Genomic DNA, 12,298 nt, shown 5'->3' on the forward strand with positions numbered 1-12,298 from the left:
GGCATTGGGGTGGAGGGGGCTTATTCAGTTAACCAAGTTGGGATGTTCTCAAGTACCATCATAAGCAAAAGAGAAGTTGGAGAAAAGGGGAGTGGTCCATGCGTTAGTTCCCTGGAGAGTGGAATGAATCTCACTAGTTACTGTTCTTTCCTGAAACCAGTGAGGCTACCATATCTTATTAGCATAACAGGAAGTAGGACCACAGCTCCTGGTTAGGTGAGAGAAAGAAACACAGAAGTAAAAAGACTAAATTGGCCATTTATTGTATTTATGATATCTATGTCAGCTTTTGCTTGATATTTGAAGACACTAAGGAATAAAGTTGTTGTCAATCACCATATAAAGAGTTGCTTTGAAATGGTGTTGCATAGAAAAGGAATTAGAAATCGGAATGCCCAACTGAAGAGTAAAAGTGTGCAAAAGAATGTACAAAAGGTCTTGTAAAATTTACAACAGTGCTAAATTATTTGTAATAGCAAAAGTTTTTAAACCATCCAACGTCCTTCAGTAGTGAACTGGTTAAATAAATGCTGATTCATCTACACAATGGAGTCTGTAACTGTTACAGAAAAGAGTGAGGAAGAGCTCTATACCCTGACATGGAGTGAACTCCACTATGCAATTGTGTGAGAGAAAGAAAGAAAATAACCAACGTGCAGGACACTGTACATAGTATGCTACTTTCCTGTAAGAAAGGAAGATTATGAATAATATGTACACATTTGATTACATTTACAAAGAGAAACAATACAATAAAAAACTAATAAGAACATATACAGGGAAGAAAGATCAAGGTAGAGAAGACCATAAATGAGGCAAGACTTATCTGAATTCACCTCGATATGTAGTTTAACTTTAGAATTATGTAATGTTTTGGCATAATCCATAAAACAAATTACATCAAAAAAAAGTACTCCCCCCACCACATACATGTAAAATGAGAAAAAAGAAACACATGACCTAATTGTACATTGTCAGTAACATAACCACAGAGAGAAAAGAATTATTCCAGCTGACCCTAGAACATTATATTTTTCATTGAACATTCTCAATTACATATACTCTTAAGGACAAAAAAAATGCTAAGAATGTTTAAATTGGATTCAGCAGTCTTACTATTAGCAGTTATATTGGTGTGATTAGGAATTAAGATTTTTCCATCTAATGGAAAAAAAGCATAAAATTTTTAAATTTATGTGAAAACCCTGTGAACTAAATTTGAATTAGAGGATCTATAGATGTTGCAGAAATTATTTTGAACAGCAATAGGGAATATTTATTTATTATATAAATTCTGGTGTAGAGTTGTAGCATAAATGCAGAGTTAGAGTTCAGGGTCTTTCTCCACTCCCCTCGTTGTACTGTGGGCTTGGTCTTTGACCTCAGATTGACCCTTTCTGTGACAGAAAATACATTACTTTGCATTCTTTCTATCCCTGGTCTCCACTGTGTCCTCAGAGGAGCTGAAATCCGCCTTCTGAGAGTCCAGACCCAGATGCTGGTCCCAGCCCTTCTTTCTGCTCCCTCGCAGTCTCCCATCTCTGAAGCTTGCTGAGCTTCCGTTCTCTAAAATAAGAATAACAGTGATCATAGGTGCCCTGTCTCCCTTCAAAGCAATGAGGAATAATTGCTGACTTCGAAGATGCCTTCTGCCTTGTTGTTGCCATAATTTTTCAGTGTTTTGTCCCCATTATTACATTCTTGAATGGACACATTTATGAAATTCCACTGGAGGTTGGAATCATTTTAACTTTAGCTAGAAAAAGAAATATTTCCAGTTCATTACCACAGATTGGATGGGAGGTAATATACTTTGTCTTTTTTATTTCTTTCAGCCATGGAATTCCATGAACACTTGCACAGCATAGGCACCAAGGAAGGTTTGAAGGAAAGAAAGCTACAAAAAGCAGTGGAGAGCTTTACCTGGAATATTACCATCTTAAAGGTATCTACAGAGTTGTTTCTGATTTTGCAGAAACAACTGGTGATTTTGCTGGTGATTTTGCAGTCTTTTACAGCATGCTTCCCTCTCTTAGTATAACATGTCCTGCATGGTACATGGTCAGCCACTGAGATTGTAGGATGGATGCAGAAATCACATGAAGAACTCTGCCCTCCTAGAGTCTGCAGGCACAACAGTTTGGCATTATAGATCAGATGAAGAACAGGGGAACTTCTATGATTGGCACATTGTAGGTTCTGATAGATAAAGCACTTTGTCATTTTATCCTTGAGACATTTTAAAGTTCATAAATGCCAGTTGCTATATGTAAAATAGAAAATATTGATTACAGAGGAATGATTGAGAATGTAAAGATTCTAGTTACTCAAATTTCATTTAACACTTTAAAGTATAATTATACCTATAATGTTCATATAATCCCAGAAATAAATAGAAAAGAATTATATGGAGCATAATCAAAGGAAACACATAAAAGAACTGTTATTTAAAGAAATATTTCTTGAAGGGAAATGCCATCTCTATGCATATCTATTTTGGCATAAGAGTTTTTAAAAATTAACTTTTTTATTTTTATTATAAAAGTAATATATCTTCATTGTCAAAAATGTCAAAAGAGCAATAATCAAAGGTAAACACAATCCCATCATCCAGAGACAATTACTGTTGGCCTTTTGCTGTGCATTCTCTCCGGCTGATTTTCTACTTTATATGTAATATGACATAATTTTAAAAATAATGCGGTGTATGTACCTCGAAACTTTTGAGTTTTACCTCAATAGTTCTTCTCAGTGTTATTTGCAGAGCATAAATAATAATAACACGGAGGTTATTTGATTCCAGATCTTGGACAGTTAATAAATGTAATATCACTCTCTGGTGTTTGCCTTCCAAACTTTCTGCTTAGCTGAATTTGTAAGGAAGAAAGGAAGGCTTCCCTTTCACCCTCTGAAGCTGCCTTGAAAATGAACCAACAATTGACAGATTAGCAGGCATAAAAAGACCTACATATTATATTTATTTAAGGTGCAGAAGCATGGGGAATGACAGGAGGATGATTACCTAATAACCCAGTGTGATCTTGGTGCTTACAAACCCTTCTTCATAGTGGAGGGACATGGGAGAAATGTGGCCGTTTTTGAGGGGTAGTAAATGAATTTTAGGGGAAATGAATGGGCCCAGTGCTCAGAAATGGGATAGTAAATGATTCTCTTTGGGAATCGAATGGTCTGAGAAGGAAAAATAGTTTGGGAGAAAGTTCTTTGTGCTGTAGTTGTGGTGTTAAATTTTCTGTCTCTTCTTCTGTAATACAAATTTTAATCTTCTCTGGTTAATGACATTTCAGAGAGGAAATCAGAAGCATTTGTGCTCCTCTGTGGTGGGTTCAGTTTTTAGTTAGATAAGGGAATTTAACAGCCTCATCTTTGGGAGAGAGAGGACTGAGAGATATGTGGTGGGGGTGGTCAGAGAAACCTTGAGCCTGCTTCTTTAGGTCAGCATGTCAGTGTCATCTTTTGGGGTATTGTTTTCTGAGCCCCAACAGATTCAAGACCATAAAGACATTATCACAGCTGCCATTTTAAATTTCCTCATTCCCCCTCAAGTTAAAAGCTCCATCCCTGGAGCTGACAATAATTTTCAGATTTGATGTAATAAAAAGTCTCTTCCAAAGTTAGTCACCATTTGCATTTTTCTCATGTTAAACCTCTACTTATTTTTATAATTAAGATCATTTTCTTGACTTCTTCAGACATTTCCCTCTTATGTACTTTTCTTATATACCTATTTTGCTTAGAATTTAACCCTGATTGTTTGCAGATCAATAAACAGCAGACGTAAGAATTTACAACGAAAAAGGATTTGGCTTTATAATTTGCTGATTCACTCCTGGTCAGAGGTGGGGGGCACACTACAAATTTCCTGTAAACTCAGAAAATACAGCACAGCAGATTAAGCCCTGTGGTAGGAACAAATGATCACTTTGTTTTAATTTTATTAGAGGCAAATAAAGACATAGGGACCAAACTTTGGCCTGTCAAGTACCCTTGCTACTCCTGTGTGGTCCGGGAACCAGCCGCCAAGGCCTCAGGGAGGAACTTGTTAGAAATTCAGCATCTCAAGCCCCACCCTGGTCCTGCTGATTCAGAACCTACATTTTTAAAAGATCCCCAGGTGATTCTTAGGCACATTAAAGTTTGAGAAGCACTGGGCCGAGAGCCACCAAAAATGGGAGCCTGATGCACATATTAATGAAAAACAGCTGACATAAAGCAGTGTGCCATATTTTAGAAGTAATTGGACCAAATAGATACACTGAAGAAACCTACTTTCTTTTGAATTGTGTCCAGGAGAGAGAATTAACACCTCAGACTTATGTTCATATGGAAGTAAATGTATAGGATGGGGTAATAGGTCTTTTTTTAATTTCCAGGATAATATTTGCTACAGATGGTGTTTGAGGATGGTAGAACGTAAGTGAGGGATGAGGAAGAATTGGAAAGATCTGTGTGTCATTTCTGTAGAATGGGGGGCTTTTTTCATTCCTGTATGTCACTGGTTTAAACTTTCTTTAGAAGAATGAGTGCTGACAGGGAATCTTGAACATGAATTTAGGTCTGAGTTGAGCTACCAGTATTTTCCTGGCAGGAGGGCATGGGATCTGTTGAGTTCCTCCCATCACTTTTTCTTTGCAGTGAACTTGGAGAAGTGGCAGTGCTCCAGGCAGATGGCCAGCAGTAAACACACAGCAGGAGGCTCCCAGTGGCACAAATGCTTAGGGAGGGTTTCAGATGACCCCGGAAATGCAGAGAAGAGGAAGTGAAGGAGGAAGCCAGGAAGACTGCTGAAGGAGCTCTGAAACAGGCCAAGGCTTGAGAATCACCTGGGATGCTTAAAAATGCCCTCCCCTAAGCCTAACCCCAGCCTTCCCAGGACCAGAATCTCCAGGCTTGGAACCAAGGAATCTGCTTATTTAACAAGTTTCTTGGGGGATTCTGAGGCACACTAAAAACAAACCTTATTATTATTGTCCTACAATCAAAAGCTTTCCTGATGCATCGCCGTAGTCATTTGAACCATAAGGAGGTAGGGTAGCCAGCCATCCCAGGAACAAGACATTCAGTGCTAAAACCAGGACAATCTGGGCAAACTGGGACCATTGATCACCCTGAGAGGAGTTCCTGCCACTAAAAATGTCCTTTCATTAAAGGATGTCTGTCCCAGTTTTTATGAATCTTTACTTGCTTTGTTTAGTTTTTTTAATTTTGAAGGTTCTTTTAAAATTCAGAAATGAACAAAGAAGAAATAAAGTCATCTATAACTGCCACGCCCAAAATTATCTACTATTAACATCTTGGCATACTTACTTCCAATCTTTTTTTTCTTGAAACAAAAGCATTCATTTGTTATTGTAAATCTATCTTTTTTAAAATAGAAAAATGTTTTTAAATGACCCAAGATTATCCCTCTGAGAAATAACCATTATTAGATGTAGGTGACCTTATTCCAGGAACCTTTCTATATGAATATGTCTGGATGGATCAGTACATATTTTATTGATTCTAGGTCATACTTTTTTTTCACACTTTCGGTATCTTTGAAATTAGCATACATCTTATAGTCCATGGCATCTTTGCATTATATCCTGGTTAAATTGGCAATGATTTTTCTTTGTTAGTGCTACATAAAATACTGGCACATCTCACAAGCACTAATGTCTCAGATATTATGAAATAAGTTATGTCAGTAGTTATAATTCTTTTTTTTCTTTTTCTTTTTTGAGTTGGAGTCTCACTCTGTTACCCAGGCTGGAGTGCAGTGGCACAATCTCGGCTCACTGCAACCTCTGTCTCCTGGGTTCAAGTGATTCTCCTGCCTCAGCCTCCCAAATGGCTGGAACCATATGCATGCGCCACCATGCCCAGCTAATTTTTGTATGTTTAGTAGAGACAGGGTTTCACCATCTTGGCCAGGCTAGTTTCGAATTCCTGACCTCAGGTAATCTGCCCACTTCAGCCTCCCAAAGTGCTGTGATTACAGGCATGAGCCATCGCGCCTGACCGATAGAATTCTAATATAATTGTTCTCTAATATTTAAGTACTAAATTTCATTTTACTTAACCATAAAGATGCTAAATGAATTGGTGAGCAATTTCTACCATAACAAAGATTTATTTCCATTTCCCAAAAGATCCCTTTGAGGTTAATTAAAGGGATTATGAAAAATGTTAATAGAAGTCATTTTGTCGGGTATTTTTAAAGCTACATGTTTTAGTTATAAGTATTGTTGGTTGACCTGCTATGAAAGATGACAATATGGGCTGGGCATGGTAACTCATGCCTGTGATCCCAACACTTTGGAAGGCCAAGCTGGGTGGATCATCTGAGGTTAGGAGTTCAAGACCAGCCTGACCAACATGATGAAACCCCGTCTCTACTGAAAATACAAAAATTAGTTGGGCGTGGTGGTGGGTGCCTGTAATTCCAGCTACTTGGGAGGCTGAGGCAAGAGAATCACTTGAACCCAGGAGGCAGAGATTGCAGTGAGCCAAGATCACACCACTGCACTCCAGCCTGGGCAACAGAGCGAGACTCTGTCTCAAAAAAAAAGAAAGATGACAATATGAGCATTCTCTAATATTACTAGATGGAGCATATTGGGTTTTTTTATTGTCCATGATAAAAGTATTCATATTTGGTCTTAAAACTATAATTGCCATGTCACTTGAAGTTCAGTATTTAAATTGGTTCACTGTCACCATCAGTCTGAGAAGGCAACCATGCTTGCCTGCAGCCTACAGGAATAGCAGGGAAAAGAGATAAAGCCGGCAGGTGTCATTGCCAGGCTTCTTATGATACTTGGACCCAGCTTTCTCTTCTCAGAGTTTGTAAAATGTCCTGTTCTAGGGTTTCTGCTGCAAACTGGGGAGAGAGTGTAATCCATTCCCACAGGCCTCCAATTGCTGCTTTGATTTAGAAACCAACTTTCAAACCTCCCTCCATTAGATAGTCTACATCATTCTTTTTTGTGTGTCAACTTTGAGACATAATGTTTGTAAAATAAAATTCACCAATTTTGAGCACAAAATCCTATGAGTTTTGACAAATGCATGTAAAGGCATACCTTGGAGACCGCTTTTTCAGTTCCAGACCATGGCAATAAAGCAAACATCACAATAAAGTGAGTTACATGATTTTTTTGGTTTCCCAGTATATATAAAAGTTATATTTACACTATAATATGGTCTATTAAGTGTGCAGTAGCATTTATGTCTAAAACAATGTACATAGCTTAATTTAAAAATACTTTATTGCTAAAAAATGCTCATAATCATCTAAGCCCTCAGTTGTAATCCTTTTGCTGGAGGAGAGTCTTGCCTCCATGTTAATGGGTGATGACTGATTAGGGTGGTGGTTGCTGAAGGCTAGGGTGGCTCGTGGCAATTTCTTAAAATAAGATGACAATGGAGCTTGCTGCACCGATGGACTCTTTCTTTCACCACAGATTTTTCTGTGACGTGCAATGCTGTTCAGTAGCATTTTACCCACAGTAGAACTTCTTTGAAAATTAGTCTTCTCAAACCCTGCCATTCCTTTATCAATTAAGTGTATGTAATATTGCAACTCCTTTGCTGTAATTACAGCAATGTTCACAGCATCTTCACCGGAGTAGATTCCATCTCAAGAAACCACTTTCTTTGCTCGTTCATAAGAAGCAACTCCTCATGCATTACAGTTTTATGATGAGATTGCAGCAATTGAGTCACCTCTTCAGGCTCTATTTCTAATTCTAGTTATCTAGCTATTTTCATCACATCTGCATTTACTTTCCCCACTGTCGTCGTGAACCCCTCCAAGTCAACCATGAGGGCTGGGATCAACTTCCTCCAAAATCAGCTTCTTCCAAACTCCTGTTAATGTTGACATTCTGACTTCTCCCATGAATCATGAATGTTATTAATGGCATCTTAGGATGGTGAATCCTTTCCAGAAGGTCTTCAATTTACCCAGATTTATCAAAGGAATCACTATCTATGACAGCTATAGCCTTACTAAATGTATTTCTTAAATAATAAGACTTGAAAGTCAAAATTACTCTTTGATCCATGGGCTGCAAAATGGATATTGTATTAGCAGGCATGAAAACAATATTAATCTCCTTGTGCATCCCTATCAGAGCACTTGGGTGACCAGGTACATTGTTGGTAGGCAGTAATATTGTGAAAGGGACCTTTTTTACTGAGTCCCAACTGTGGGCGTAAAATATTCAGGAAACCATGTTGTAAACATGTATGTTGTCATCTAGGCTTTATTGATCCATTTATAGAGCACAGGCAGAGTAAATTTAGCATAATTCTTAAGGACCCTAGGATTTTCAGAATGGCCAATGAGCATCGGCTGCTACTTACAGCCACCAACTGCATTATTCCCTAACAAGAATATCAAACTGTCCTTTGAACCCTTGAAGTCAAGCATTGACTTCTCCTTTTGAGCCATGAAAGCCCTAGATGGCATCGTCTTTCAATAGAAGGCTGTTTCATCTACACTGAAAATCTGATGTTTCGTATAGCCACCTTCATCAATGATCTTGGCTAAATCTTCTGGGTAGCTCACTGCACCTTCTACATCAGCACTTGCTGTTTGCATTGCACTTTGATGTGATGGAGATGGCTTATTTCCTTAAACCTATGACCCAACCACTGCTAGCCTCTAGCTTTTCTTCTGCAACTTTCTTACCTCTCTTAGCCTTCATAGAATTGAAGAGAGTTAGGGCCTTGCTCTGGAATAGGCTTTGGCTTAAGAGAATTTTGTGGCTGGTTTGATCTCCTATTGAGACCACTTAGACTTTCTGCATATCAGCAATAAGGCAGTTTAGCTTTCTCATCATTCATGAGTTCAGTAGAACAGCACTTTAAATTTCCTTCACAAGCTTTTCCTTTGCATTAACAACTTGGATAAATGTTTGGTGCAAGAGGCCTAGCTTTTTGCTCATCTTGGCTTTTGACTTGAATTTGGCCTTCCTCAGTAAGCTTCATTATTTCTAGTTTTTTATTTCAAGTGCAACTCTTCTTTTCACTTGAACACTTGGAGGCCTTTGTAGGGTTATTTTTTTGGCCTAATCTTCATATTGTTATGTCTCAGGGACTTTTCATGTCATTAGGGAGGCCCAAAGAGACAGAGAGAGATGGAGAGTGGCCAGTGGAACAGTCAGAACACACACAACATTTACCAATTAAGTTTGCTGTCTTATAAGGAAGAGCACACCTTATAGTGCCCCAAATCAATTACAATAGTAGCATCAAAGACCACCAATCACAAATCACCGTAACTGATATAATAATAATGAAAAAATTTGAAATATTGCAAGAATTACCAAAGTGTGACACAGAGACACAAAGTGAACACATGCTGTTGGAAAAATGACACTGTAAACTTGCTTGACGCCAGGTTGCCACAAACCTTCAATTTGTAAAAAAAAAAAAAAAAAAAAAAAAAAAAAAAAAAAAAAAAAAAGGCAGTGTTTGTGAAGTGTGATAAAATAAACTCTGTCTGGAGTCATGCAACCCCCAGCACAATGATGATAGGTGTCACCCTGCTCCCCCAAATTGCATTGTGCCCCTTTGTAGTAAAATCTTTTATGTCGGCAGCCACTTATCTTATTTCTGTCTCTATAGTTTTACCTGTTCCAGAATGTCATATAAACGGAATTCCATGGCATCCAGTCTTTTCTGCCTGGCTTCTTTCATGTAGCATAGTGCTTTGAGTCATACAAGTTAATGTAGGTTTCAGTACTCCAGTCCTTTTTATTGCTAAATGTTATTCTGTTTTATGGATATAACACATTTTGTTTATACATGCACCAATTTGTGGACATTTGTGTTGTTTCCAATTTTTAGCTATTATAAATAAACCTTCAATGAACATTGACATATCAGTCTTTGTATGGACATATTTTTATTCTTCTTAGGTAAATGAGAGTGTGATTGCTGGGTCACATAGTAAATGTATGTGAGACTTGATAAGAAACTGCCACAGTGCTTTAAAAAAAAAACTGATGTTCCATTTTGCATTTCCTCAGCAGTGTTATGAGGGTTTCAGTTGCACCACATCCTTGTCGACACTTGGAATTGTCAGTTTTGTCATTCTAGTAAGTGCATGGGGGTTGAGCATCTTTGTGTGTATATGAGTGTTTAAAAATATATGACAGGCTCTGATGTGGTTTTCTTTATGTTTCTTCTGCTTGGGGTTCGTTGAGATTTTTAGATATGTGAATTTATAGTTTTTAACAAATTTGGAAACTTTTTGGTGATTCTTTCCTGAAATGTTTTTCTCTCTTACCCTTTCTACCATCTCCTTCTGTAACTCCAATTGTATGTATAAATATACTGCTTGATATTATTATCCCACAATCACAGATGCTTATTCATTAGTTTTTAAGTATTTTCTGTGGTTTAAAAAAAATTTTTTTTGAGACAGGATCTCACTCTTGCCCAGGCTGGAGTGCAGTAGCACGAACACTACTCACTGCAGCCTCAACCTTCTGAGCTGAAATGATCCTCTCATCTCAGCCTCTTGAGTAGCTGGGACCACAGGCACATGCTACCATGCCTGGATAATCTGTACATTTTTTGTTGAGACTAGTTTTGCTATGTTCCCCAGGTTGGTTTCAAACTCATGGCCTCAAACAATCCTCCCACCTCAGCCTCCCAACGTGTTGGAATTACCTTACTCAGCCATTTCCTTTTTGTTTTCCTTTTTAATTCTTGATATTTTTATTTCTATGGCTTCAAGCAATATTGCTATATTTTCAAGCAATACTTCTGTCTTCTGTAATATCTAATGTGCCATTAATCCTATTCAGTTTTATTTTAATTTCAAATTTCTCATGTTTCTGTTCATGCTAGTCATATCCTCTACCTTCTTGAAGATATGTCATATATTCACAATAGCTGTTTTCCAACTCCTTCCTCTCTGCTTCTCAGCCCCTCATATTCTAGCCATTGTCGACTCCCTGAACTCCACACTGTGTCTTCTCACCCCATTTGGACTGCTGGGCTCTGTTTGAGTTCCCCTTTCCTGCACTGCACCTGGAAACTGCAAGCAGTAAACTGGACACAATTGTTTGTATTTCTTCTCTCAGGATCACTGTGTTGTACTATCCGAAAGTCATTGTTTTCTGCATTCTGTCTAGTTTTCTAATTGTATGCCAGCCACATTTCCAACTTTTCCTGGGTCATTTCTTTCTTCCCACCCTCTGCCCCATCTGCTACTCCATGAAACAGAGAGAATGTTCGCTCAGTTTTCATCTCTCTGGTTTGGTTGTATTTGAGATAGAACTTTCAGGACTTTTATGACTTGCCAACATGACTTCTATGAGTTTTAGTTTATAGAATGATGTTATACCCTTTTTTTAGTTTGGTTGCTGTTTGTGGCTTTTTGCTTGGCTTTATTTTTGCTCATTTCATCAGGAATGTGGAATGGAAATTCTGTAATGCATTTTCAATCCACCAGCTTAATCAAGACTTCCTCTACCTTTATTTTCCAGTTGCCAAAATACTTACTGTACTGGTGGTAATTTTCACTGTGTCGATTGATTGCCACTCCTAAAATGGTAGAATCTCATACTAGAATAGTCCTGTTTTCATTGGTCTGTTTTGGTTACCAAGAGTAGAAACTCTCTCTGGCCAGCTCACAGAGGAGTGGCCACAGATGCTGGCTGACACAAGGGATCATGAGAGGGACAGGGACCTCAGGGAACTTGGAGACCGGAAACTGCAGTCCAGCCTCATGACAATAGCAAGCTGTCCGAAAACCTGGCGGCCCCGAGGTAGCTGATCCTCTCTGTGGAACAGGGGTCTTTCTGCTTATCTTTCCACCTCTTCTCCATTCTGCTGCTTCTGCTAGCTGGCTCATTCTGTTCACTCAGAGTTTCTACAGCTTTATAACTTTTTCTGGCCTTGGTCTGTTCTTTACCATACCTTCTCAGCGTTTATTTCAAGTACTCAATCTATTTGTATTTCCTACCTCAGCCTAGCCTTTTAGCTCCAGACCAGTGGTCCTGATAAACCTCCTCTGGTATTAAGTGTCCTTGGATCAGGTTCTCTCCCTGCTTTAATCCACTTTGTCCAGGAAGGTATTGTCAGATAGCACAAAATATGGCTCCTTTTGGTGACTGTTTCAGTTGTCTATTGCTGTATAACAAACCACTACAAAACTAGTGGCTTAAAACAACGACTTCTTATTTCTTGTGATTCTGTGGGTTAGCTGGGCTCAGCCAGATGGTTTTCCTGCTCCATACAGTGTTAGCTGGGATCACTTAAGAGATTTTCTTCTGCTGGG

General features: G+C 38.4%; 1 protein-coding gene across 1 annotated transcript in view; it reads left to right on the forward strand.

The window, feature by feature from the left end:
• The window catches only part of PLCL2 (phospholipase C like 2), a 200,000-nt gene that overhangs the window by 175,904 nt on the left and 11,798 nt on the right, over window positions 1–12,298 (forward strand). The window contains exon 5 of the mRNA XM_008009235.3: window positions 1,836–1,945. Coding sequence (XP_008007426.1) covers window positions 1,836–1,945 — 110 coding nt within the window. The remainder of the gene's footprint in view (window positions 1–1,835; window positions 1,946–12,298) is intronic.

The sequence above is a fragment of the Chlorocebus sabaeus genome, chromosome 15 (assembly GCF_047675955.1).
Source record: "Chlorocebus sabaeus isolate Y175 chromosome 15, mChlSab1.0.hap1, whole genome shotgun sequence".
NCBI classification, from domain to species: Eukaryota; Metazoa; Chordata; class Mammalia; order Primates; family Cercopithecidae; genus Chlorocebus; species Chlorocebus sabaeus.